Source organism: Peromyscus leucopus, chromosome 13 (assembly GCF_004664715.2).
Source record: "Peromyscus leucopus breed LL Stock chromosome 13, UCI_PerLeu_2.1, whole genome shotgun sequence".
Classification (NCBI taxonomy): domain Eukaryota; kingdom Metazoa; phylum Chordata; class Mammalia; order Rodentia; family Cricetidae; genus Peromyscus; species Peromyscus leucopus.
This window is the reverse complement of record NC_051074.1, coordinates 45,769,012-45,781,063: the sequence shown is the minus strand read 5'-3', so window position 1 is coordinate 45,781,063 and position 12,052 is coordinate 45,769,012. Positions and strand designations below refer to the sequence as shown.

At 38.8% G+C, this 12,052-nt stretch overlaps 1 protein-coding gene across 7 annotated transcripts in view; it reads left to right on the top strand.

Annotated features, from left to right (window-relative positions):
• Positions 1-11,912, top strand: part of Unc80 (unc-80 homolog, NALCN channel complex subunit) — a 180,556-nt gene extending 168,644 nt beyond the window's left edge. For all 7 annotated transcript variants that reach the window (XM_028870069.2, XM_037210309.1, XM_028870068.2 and 4 more), the window contains 4 exons: positions 4,611-4,692; positions 5,752-5,863; positions 6,988-7,187; positions 7,976-11,912. In XM_028870069.2, coding sequence (XP_028725902.1) covers positions 4,611-4,692; positions 5,752-5,863; positions 6,988-7,187; positions 7,976-8,242 — 661 coding nt within the window. In that variant the 3' untranslated portion in view covers positions 8,243-11,912. The remainder of the gene's footprint in view (positions 1-4,610; positions 4,693-5,751; positions 5,864-6,987; positions 7,188-7,975) is intronic.
• The last annotated feature ends 140 nt before the right edge of the window (positions 11,913-12,052 follow it).

Below are 12,052 nucleotides of genomic sequence, written 5' to 3'. Positions count from 1 at the left end.
AGACACGTTAGGATATTTTAAAAAGCAGGAGTCAACAGTGAATTCTTAATTTAAAAGGAAATTATCATGGCATTTTCTTCTTGGAAAAGTTTAATCACAGTGGAAATTAAGAATGCAGTCCAAGTTTGAACAAAACTGTATTCTAGAAGAGATAACAATAACCTTTGTAGATAACAATAACCTATGCCCATCTTGTGCTGATATGTAGCCTCTAAGCGTGAAAACTTGCCAGGTACTCTGAAAATACAAGGAAGGTCCCACCAGCCTTTAACACAGCGGAAAAGGTAGGGCCAAAATGAGGTACACTGAGACACACAAGGTGCTCTTTGCCATTGCTACGCTGGTTCTCACACATTGTCTAATATCCAGTCACTCCTTACGATCTGATCTAGTCAGATCTAGTCTGTAAATTCAGTAGCACTTAAAATACATTTTCTTGGGTGCCAGGAAAGCTAAGTACATTCAAATAATAATTGTTGTGTGAAAGGGAGGAGTAAGCTTTGGTCTTGTGTTCACTTCCCTGCTGTGTGCCTGTTACTCCTTCAGTGTTGACTTCATGAGTTCCCACCATAAGGCAATCACTCAGGATAAATGGCTGTGCCATATGCATTATGTCCCGCTTCTAGAGTTCTACAACCAAATTAAAGCAGAAGCCAAAAGTATAGAAAGAAGCAATTAACACACCAATTCACTAGCCAGGTAGTGTTGTCATCCAGAGTGTCTGCTTAACTTTTTATTGATGTTATATATGATATATTGTAATAATATAGTTTATTTTTTATCATTTAAGTGACACACATTATCCTTGCATTACTGAATGGCTCCTTGTTTACATAGCCCTCATTTAAGAAAATATTATCAAGCATATACTTAGGAAATATACACATGTATATACTTTGGTCCAGGCCATTATTCTGTAACAATGAAAAGGAGGTAATCTTATCAGAATCATTTTCCTAACATTGCCCAAATTCCCCTAGCTTATGAATTGCTTCCTTGCATTATAAACAGGAACTAGTTTTTGAAGACAGTTTCAATCACACCAACTCTGCTGTGCCCTGGTTGGATTTTCTTCTCTAAAATCTGGATTTTACTGTCATTTGCCAAAATGATATTTTCAGGAACTCAGAAACACAAGACAAGGAAAGGCATGCCAATGCAGACCTGTCATGTAGCCGTAGCACTTGGGGGGGGGTGGTGAAGGGGGGGCAGGGAGGCTTCAGCTGGTGCTTGGCACATTCTAGGCCAGCAAGGGTAACATACTGGGACCATGGCCCTCTACAACCAAAGGTTATTTACTTATAAATGTGTTTCAAGATGTTAGTTTAAATTTAGAAAGTTTTATTAGCTTTTGTACTTATTGTTTCACCCTCTTTATTTAAGACAATAAAAATCAGCTGTTGCCGGGCAGTGGTGGTGCACGCCTTTAATCCCAGCACTCGGGAGGCAGAGCCAGGCGGATCTCTGTGAGTTCGAGGCCAGCCTGGGCTACCAAGTGAGCTCCAGGAAAGGCGCAAAGCTATGCAGAGAAACCCTGTCTCGAAAAAACAAAAAAAAACAAACAAACAAACAAAAAAAAAAAATCAGCTGTCATTCTTAAAGTTAATGCTTCCAAGAAACCAGTATTCTATATAAGATAAAATTTTTAGTATTTGATCAACTAGTTTGACAAACTTTGACACCATTTCAACTTCTCAATTATTTTTCATAACTGTTGTACATGAATAGATATTTCTGTTATTCAAAAGGATTTAGTTGCCTACTGAAGTACACTTTTAAAATTTGAGACTACCCAGTAAAATGTTAGCTCCTTGATGAGGAAAATAATTTTGATTATTACATTTGTGGTAGGTAGATGAAGACTCTGGATAAGACTGCTTCAGAATTTTAAAATAGAAGGCAGAACATAACACAGATAGATTCTTAATACAAAAAGCTTGGCTTTCTCCCAGTTCCTACAAATAACTGAAATATTACATTATATGAAGGAGCAGAAGCTACATTGAAGCTTGAAGTATAAATCTATTTAATTTTATCAATAAAAACCAGGAGTCAGATATTGGGGTGATAACCTGAAAGATCAGTGAAGCAGAGGAACAGCCACCAGTGACTTCTTACCTGTCCAGATCCTCCAACCAAAAAAGCCGAGATCCTGTCTCACCTTTTTACTTGCTGTCTCTACCTCCCAAGTGCTGGAATTAAAGGTGTGAGCCACCACTGCCCAGCTTCTATGGTTAACCAGTGGCTAGCTCTACCCTCTGATCTCCAGGCAAGCTTTATTTGTCAGAACACAAACAAAATATCACACAACAGAAGCTAATTTTTATATTTAGTTCCAATTTGAAATAAACTCCAAGATACAAAAAAATTTGCCTACATTACATTCATTGTTAGCTTTTTTTTTTTGCTGTTTCACATGACAATTCATTGATGCAGCAAATAGAAATTGCAATATCATATTTCTAGGGCAAGTATAATTTATTGCCTGGGATGTGTTCCAGGAACATGTTCTATAATTTCACTTTTGATGTGTACATTCCTATATTATATACATAGAACAGCCAATTACTAAAGAAACCTGATAGATTTCTCAGCTGTAAGCCTCTCTGTCCATAGAGAAATGTTGATGCTCATGATCTTCCCTTGGAGTAACCATCATTAAATTACTGTTATGTTGTGACATTTAACTCTCCAAGTAATGTATATTTTTCTTTTCTTGCACCATTTTTTCTCACAATCTCAGATTACTAAATAAAAATGAGACAAGAGGACTGCCTCGTATTCATTTTCTCTGTCCCGTTGTTTTCAAAATGTATTACCTACTTCGTTTTAGTATCCTAGAAGCAATAAACTCATTACAAACAACAAATGTAAAACAAGAAAGCATGCTATCTAAACATGTCACTCTTCATATACAAACCATTTTACATCAACTAACTTCTTTTCTCCACCTTAATGGGAGGTAGTTGGTAAGTATCAACCTCCCTTTATGGCCAAGGGAACTGAGGTAACATCTAGATGTCAATGAAGAATCCATTCCAATGGTAGCTTTGCTTGGTATTGGGAGAAATGTGTTCCTACTTGTGTGCATATATATGTTTTCCAACTTAACAGACACATGTTAAAATGGATAATAAGGAGATGTCATTTCAGACATGCCAGCAACATAGTCTGGACTGATTATCAAAATGTGCTACATTGTTTCGTTAGCATAGAGTTCCTTCATACACACTACAAAACAGTATTAAGATAATACACATCAATCTGTTGAATTTGGGGGAAGAAAAGCAGTTTTAAACACCTCTTTTTTGGTAGTCTTTGTAGAATTTTGTGTTGCATACATCAGATGGTGTAATCATAGCCCTATTTCATAGAAAATTCGACAGATCTTACAGAGTCATTGCTTTTTCTTCTAGTAAAAATATGAGCTGGACTTTAAATAAATGATACCTTTGACTGTATCAAATGTGATTATTAGCCTGTTGTTAGGACATGAGAAGCATCTGAATGCCCATCTTGCCACAATTTCTTTTACTAAAAGTGCAGCGAGGTGTTTATGTAGCACATTAAAAAACAAAACAAAACAGGATTGTGTAGATATAATCATTCTCTATTTTTTTCTTGGACAGTTGCTGACTGGGTTCCTCTGTGGGATGGTTTACCCTAACAATATCTGTAGATGACTCTCCTTTTGGAAAGGCAAAGACATCATTGAACCATAAATCAATTAATCGCATTGACATCAACCACAGAATTAAAATATCATATGGGGCACAGTGTATTTCTCTTTTCATTCTCTCTTCATTGGAGATTCCTATGATACATGCATGGAGAATGAAAAAGAAACGTGGCCCATTTCAGTGTGTTCAGCTTCACCAACACCAAAGTAGCAGACCCTGTCAGTAGTCATTTTTGCTTATGAGACACACATACACAGTAATTTGGGAGGAGCAGACTGTTCCTTTTATCAACTGCACAGCTCACTTGAGTGCAGCTAATTGAGTTTCCTGCCAGTTTACTTTGCCAGCCTTTTAAATCTAAAACAGTTTTCAAATATCTTTAAATTTTCTACCCATGTGACTATTTGCTTAGCTGTCACAGAGACTTCAGGCTGCAAACATGTGTCGAATGTGTCCCTTCACCCAAATGGATTCTGTGTCTGATGTGTTCAATATTTGTCCATCTTATTTTCGTTTAAATTGGAAGTTTTAAAACAGGTGTTCCCATCCATGTGACAGAGTTGTTTGTGTGTATTTGTCTCCAGCGTTTCCATTCCCCTTGGAAAAAAAATTGAGATTAGAATATGACATATCAAGCCTTTTGATGGCTTCCAAACCAGGGGTGTGATCGAACCAACGTCCTGCTGAATGATAGCTATGCATCAGTGATTGAAAACAGAATCTCAATTTTGACAGCTTGGGGCTATAAGGCCTTGTCCTCCTTTCCAAGCCTTTGAAAACCCCTACCCAGGGACTCTTCCCCAACCATCCTTCAAAGATAATGGTATCTTTGAAGTGACTGTTCCATATAAGTGGTTTTGGCTAACACCCACCAGAGAACGGTCTTCCGTGCCGTCTCCAGGGTAGACTAATGCTGTTGATGCTTGGCAGGGTGGCAAGTGTACAGAGTGAACCGGGCCAGCAGAACCTCCTCCTGCAGCAGCCACTGGGGAGGAAGAGGGGCCTGAGGCAGGTAAGTGGACCCAGAGATGCTAAGGGCGTCAGCCTGTAAGATGGAAGACCCGCTTGCTTGCTAATGCCTGCCTGTGTTTATTAAGATTACACTCGGCCTTCTTGTCTGAAATAAGCAGCGCACAGCAACCTCAACGTATGGTAAACGCTTGGGCAAGCTGAGCACATGAGGCTTCTCTTTCAAATAGGAATCTTTCATTGTGCAAAGCTGGTTCATTTGATAAGGAAGGTTGGCCTCTAGACCTTCTTTTTCTCTATTTGGCAAGCTTCTTTCCCACCCAAACTCACGGGGCAGTGCTTGCATTGGCTGTTACACAGTTAACCAAATACCTGCTTTTATAGAGTCAGAGAAAGGTCCTTTCTCACTCTAAGGTTAACGATTTAATTTAATATTGAAACAGAAGAGCCTATTTTCAGCTGAGTGTTGTGATGCATAACCTGTATTTCCAGAACATAGGAGGCTGAGGGAGGAGGTTTATGAGTTTAATGCCAGCCTGGGTTACATAGAGTTGGAAGCCAGCTGGGAGTGGTAATAAAGTACAGATTTCCTTAGGGGAGATTCCTCCCTTCCTAAACCCCTTCTCTTCCCCCTCTGCTCCCTTCTCCCATCCCTCCCTCACTCCTGTCTCCTCTCACTTCTCAATTTCCAGACAGAGTTTTACTGTATGGTCCAGGCTGGTGTCGCACGCAATCCTCCTGCCTCAGCCTCCTGAGTATTAGGATTCCAGGTACGAACCCCCACTCCTGGCTCATACATTGTTTTATAAATAAAAGTCTGAGAGAAGCTCTGATGTATTGCTATGGTCTTGGTTTCTTAGTAAATCTGAGAGTTGAGAGATGTTCAACTATAGTTTAGATAAGCAAAAGTCAGGTATTCAGCACTATTTTTGGGGGTTTTCTACTCACTGAACTTCTCAAATGTGGCATTTGAAGTTCATTGACATTCCAGGGCTACAGGAAGGAACAGGTAAGACAGTCGAGTCAGGGTCACCTGAACACAGTATCTGTTCGCAAATAGTTGGCCTTTCTTGCCAGTTTTATTTTTGTCTATTTCCTCCAGCTAAGACGCCCTCTCCTGTCAAGGCAGAAGACTCAGACAGAACCCAGAAACCGTCACGGGGCTCGGCTGTCCACCACTCGCAGGAGCATTCAACCTAAAACGAAGCCGTCTGGTGAGGGAGGCCTCATGTGTCCCCTCCGACTGCACCACTGTCATGTGGCAGACAGCTTGGCCTAGAAGGCGTGCAGAAAGTGACGTGATGTGACTGACCTCACTTCGGGGGGAGGTCTTAGGATATGTAGATGTAACCAACTGTCTTATTAAAATAACAAACACAGAAAAAGAGGTCAGAGCTCAGAGCTAAAATCTTACCTTTCCTTCAGTGCTCCTACCTCCCCAAAAGAGAGCTACTTCCTGTGTGTCTATCTTTAAATAGTCTCTCTGTTCTGCCTTCTCATTGGTTGTAAACCCAAACACATGACTGCCTCATCACTACCTTTAAGTACAGCCCCTCAGGTCTTAAAGGCATATGTCTCCAATGCTGGCTGTATCCCTGAACATATAGAGATCTACCTAGCTCTTCTACCAAGTGCTGGGATTAAAGGCGTGCGCCGCTGCCGCTGCCACCGCCGCTGCCGCTGCCGCCGCCGCCGCCGCCACCACCACCACCACCATGCTCTTGCTATGGCTCTAATAGCTCTGACCCCCAGGCAACTTTATTTATTAACATACAATGAAAATCACATTTCAGTACAAATAAAATACCACCAATAAGGATAAGTTTCCCAGACAACTTTACTACCTTTTTTTTCCCCTCTTCTCATCCTCCCCAACCTTTCCCCACCTCCAGTGAACCTAGATAAATGAAACAACCCAAGGTGAACTGTCAATATTTTGAAATGTAAAAGGTTGTATTTTCTTTACGCAGTCCAGAAACTAGACCATTCTGCCTCTTACTAAAGGCAAGAAGGGGTGCAGCAAACATTGGCTTTTTGAAGAGAACTCTTCAAAAAGAAAACTCTTTGGGCTTTTTGATTCTAGAACTCATCACTAGGAAGGTCATTGTGAGAAGTTAACCTTTGCAAGTCTCGTTCTAGGCTATTTATGTAGAAATTGTTTTCTCTCTTCAATTCTAGCCTATGTAAGCAAGAGAAATCAAAACACATAAAATGGCCATATAGGATCTCATTTATTACAACCCAGCAATGTCTTTACAATGAATCACTGGTTAATGCCAATTATTAAGCATCAGCGGTCAATTTCTCTCCTACTGATTGGTTCACCTCTAACTTACAGCTGATCAGAAGCGATCTGTGACCTTCATTGAGGCTCAGCCGGAGCCAACAGCTGCCCCAACAGACATACTTCCTGCCACAGGCCAACCACAGGGCTGCAGCCCAGGCCTGTCTAAGAAACCAGAAGGAACAGACAAGCCAGTGCTGACATCCTCTCCCGCCATTGTGGTCGCCGATCTTCATAGCCTGTCTCCCAAGCAGGTGAGGGCACTACAGACACAGGCAAGGCCTGCTCCCTGCATTCTTATTTGCAGGAGCGTCTTAGAGATGCACATTCCTTCCAAATATTTAAGTCCGGATCTGTAACGTGCTATTGACCAAACAGATACTATTTTTGCCATGGTGAAAAAGAAAATCTATATAAAGCGTTTGCTCAATAATGCATCTATAAATAAGAAGGACCAAGAAATGGCTTAGTGGAAAACAAAACAGGAATTATTTTCAGCTGGAATAATCACTGACAACAGAAATCTGATACACAGAATATTTTTCAGCTAGAGCATATGGAGTCACTAGCTTAGACAAAGTCTTCCCATAGTTTTCTGTGTCCTAGAAGATCAAATGAACTTAAAATTTTTCCCTCGTTGTTTTAGTATTATTTAATTTTGCTTTTATGAATAAATTTCTATAGGTGCCAAATTCTGATGTGATAGTTAAAGAAAACTAAAGGGTAATATTAGCATACACATTTGCATGGCCTTTAATAGTTAAAAGGAACTGTAGCACATCGTTTATGTCAGTTCATTTTTACAGTCTATAAGATAAGCATGGCCCCTCCCCACCAAAACAAAAACAAACAAATCCTATGTCAAAGGTAGAAAAGCAATGCTTTGAAAGCTGGAAGGGTCCTTATAGATCCTCCTGTGACAGGGGCTGGACCTCGGCTTCTCCTCTGAGTTCTTGTCCAGTTGGAGCTCCACAGCAGTTCTTATGTTCTTCTCTGGTACCCATCCTACTTGCCCATGATGCTATGATCCTTTTGATCACAGAGTGAGCCCCTCCTTGCTGAAGAAGGAGAACAGAAGGAGGAGACAGAAGTACAAGGTGCGGCAGCACACAGCCCCCTCTCTACTCAACTCTCAGACCCTGATGACTTCACTGGCCTTGAGACATCCAGCCTCCTACAGCATGGAGATACTGTTCTTCATATCAGTGAGGAAAATGGCATGGAGAACCCCCTGCTGTCCAACCAATTCACTTTTACTCCTCCTGAGCTGGGGGAGAAAGATGCAGCGCTAGATGAGTCCCATGTTTAGCTCGGTGTCACAGGAGCCATGAAGTTGACCGAAGACCGCTGACAACAGAACGCTTTTGGTGAAAAGAGTTAATTCCAAAACAGCACTTTATAGCCAGTGGGTGGCGTTAAGTCTGAGTGAATTTTGCTGCCAAAACTCCTAATGTGTCATAACCATCTTAAAAATCAATAGCTAAAAGTCTTTAGTCATGTGAAGACCATAAAAACAGGGAGGAACAAGGGGAAAGAGCCATTTCACTGCACATTGTGTATAGCTCGCTTTGAGCAGCTAATATATATACTATTACAGACAGCTGAGAATATACACTATTGCTTCCCTCATAAGAATACTAACGATATGTTCTAAAAAGGAAGGCAGTCTTTTAAGATACTCACATTATACATCACCTGAAAATGTTTATTTTTGTAGTCTCAAAAATTGTACATTACGTGGCCATACATATAGCAACTCATATAAAACAACCAATGAGAAAAATAATTAGATTGGAGAAACTAAATTACAAACCCTGCAGTTATTTTTGTTTTGGTCAACAATGTACCCAGTAATTAAAGGAACAAAACACTATTTTTTAGAGCTGTGGACTTTTCAAAATTTATTTTTTAACTGTCATTTTCACTCCATGCTACAAATCAAAATTCTAATGCCACAGATCATTTCATATCCATCACATTAGACATAATGTTCTAGAAATTCTCAGATATGATTCTGAATGAATAACATAGACAGTTATGTAATTATAAAAGATAAATGTAAATAGCATTGCTTAAAAGAGCTGGCATTCCTACTTCTAGTCCTGACTACATCAATGTCTAGATTGGATCTATTGGGAAAGGGGATTGCTTTTCCCGTATAGTCCTTGTGCCTGCCCCTGAGGGCATATTTTCATACATTAAAGCTAAGTTGTTAGAACTAGATCGGAAATTAACTCTTTCTCACTAGTCAAATAGTATGTGATCCTTAGGAGATCTCAGCTAATGAGGAAGAATACAGAGGTAATCAATTTCTTCATCGCCTCAGACAGCTTGTATATATCACTAATAGGGCTTTAACTCGAAGTGCAGTTACATCAATAAAATGAAATAGAATTCGGAAGGCTTGTGAGGCCAGTACTTAGTGGATTATTAAAGGGCTGGGCACCATGCAGTTCATAAATGGTTTTCAAAGGTTTAGCAGTTTACATTAGAGAAATGTTGCATAACTACTAAGCATTGAAAGAAATATATACATACCTACATTAGTATGGGAATGTGTGTGTGTGTGTGTGTGTGTGTGTGTGTGTGTGTGTGTGTGTGTGTGGTGTGTGTTAGTCTTCAAGTAGAAGTTAATAGAGTTTGATTATGTTGAAATGAGTTTAAAATATATTCTATAAGCTCAGTGTTGACTATGTTGGCTATGAACTGTACATGTATATAAAGAGGAGATCTATAAACCCAAACAAATCATAAAGGAAAGTAATTTTTATGTTAGAATTGTTTATTAAATAAGCACAGTTTATATTGTGACTTATAAAATCAAATATATTTTGGGGCTATGGCCCATTCACCAAGAAAATGAAAGTATCTATAAATTAATTTGAACAAGATTTAAAATCCCCAAGTTGACAAAATCAAGATGGTATCACCTCCAGGCCTTTGACTAAGAACAAGTATGGGAAATCAAGGAGATAAAGGGATCTGTTTTATGTACTATAGCACCTTCACATCATTTATTCTTAATGCTGAGTTCATCCCTAAGTACAGAAGTCGACATGCAAGTGGTTTTCTGGTTCTAAGCTGATGTATTTTGCCTGTTAAAAACTATGCTGCTCAATTAGCATTAGAGGCCTTATGTCTGGTAATTACAAGTGTCTGAGTTATGTGCGTCTATGTGCTTTGTTCCAGTTTTGGGATTCTTGATTCAAATTCTTTATAATTGTGTCAGATATTTAAGAAGTATAGAGGTCAATGAATTGTTAAATACTCAACAATAACCCTAAATACCTTTATATATTTTAAATGTGTTGGGCTGTTTGAGAAATGTTACTGTTTGAGAGATTTTACTGGTCTGTCTACCTTTTAGCCTGACTCCTTCGGTGTCATGTATAGAAATCTGTTAGAAATTTTTTCAATAAGCTAAGTAATGTTTTACATTGGAAAAAAAAAGACTTGTCCACTCTGAGAAATAGGAACTTACAGAGTGGAAATATTCTCTCCTGTGTTGGACTTCTGAGATTTTACAGATTTGTGCATCTGTTCCATTTAAGGTGTCCTTAAACGTGTTGAATGTAATGTGTTGAATGTTTATGTGTGGTGACTAAAGTATCTATATGTATGTGCATAATACTGTCACAAGATGTATTCTCAGGAATACTGTTACCTGGAGTTTGAAGGAATAACTTAAAGAAAAACAGTTAGGGAAGAAAAGAAAAAAGTTCCAGTTAATTGACAATCTTTTGTAACATTCAAAATGTGACTAAGAACTTATTATCACTTATGATCAATATAATATTAGTAAAAATAGATTTATTTCTTAATCTATGAGGCTTAATCATATTTATCTCATTCAGAGGAAGGATAAAACAGGCACCCAATTTCACCAGGTATTAAAACAATTACATTCAATTAAGATTGGCCCTTTGGACAGTAACTTTATAGAGAGACCATGGAATAAAAAAAAATCACCCATGATAATGTGTATAGATTTATAATATTCAGGTTAAAGCAGTTTAAATCCTGGGTGCAGAATTTTCTAGAACAAACATTTTATTTTCATTTTCAGCATTCACTGCTTTCTATAATTCTATTAAACTACTTGATTCTTCTGACAAGGAAAGTGAGTTAGTGAGCACCTTGGAAAAAGCCACGAAGAACTACAGTGTCAAGGGGCACAACTGGGCACATGGCAGTGCTGGAGGCAACCGTTGGTTTGTTTCATCAAGCCTCCAAGAGTAACTTAAGACAAGATGGCATCTCTCATTTAGCATCTGTTCTTTTAGTCAGTGAAGAACTTTCTCCACTTTGCTGCCTGCCTCCTAGAGTTTCCGAGGAAATAGTAGTGTATGGATAGTGATCTAGAGGGATGAAAGGATTATAGAATTATAGTTCAAAGCATGAATGAAATACCTTCCTTGAGTTTCACAGGATACTTTTCCAGAGAACTCTCCAGAATTTGCTGCTGTCACACTGAGTCGCACCTTTGCTCTGTGACCTCACACTTCCAATCCATGGCCTTGTGTCTCAGCAGGGAGTAAAATGTCCCACTTCCTCACTTACTTTCGTGGGTCTCAACTGAGGCATTTCAGAAGCAAACTTTGATTTGACACTCAGGAGAATAAAAACAAGCTGAGGGCAGAATGTATTTGGAAAAGTTTATGATAAATTTACTTATATTATTTAAGGATCATTTAGGATCATAAATCTACGTACCTCCATGATATTTTCAATAGTCACTGTGACCATGGGATTAAAGTCCTTTATTAGCCATTTTGTAGGTAAAAACAAAGGATTGACTACACAGCCAACTTCCCTCAGATAACTATAAAGTCTGTTATGAATACTGAATGACCAAAGAGCATGGAAAAATGCATATGAATAAATACTGAGATGTTTATGAAAGATATTTATGAAAGCTATTGACTTCTGTGTTTGAATATGCACATATAATAAAATAAATCTAAAAGTATTTAATGTGACCCCATTTCATTTCTCTCCTTTGAGAATGGGTTAGCTCATTCAGGATCATTTTTGAAGACTTGGAGTGTGCCTTCCTTTATTCACCTCTTGTTCTTCCTACCTGTACTCTATACCTGGCCTAAAGTCACCATTCAATACA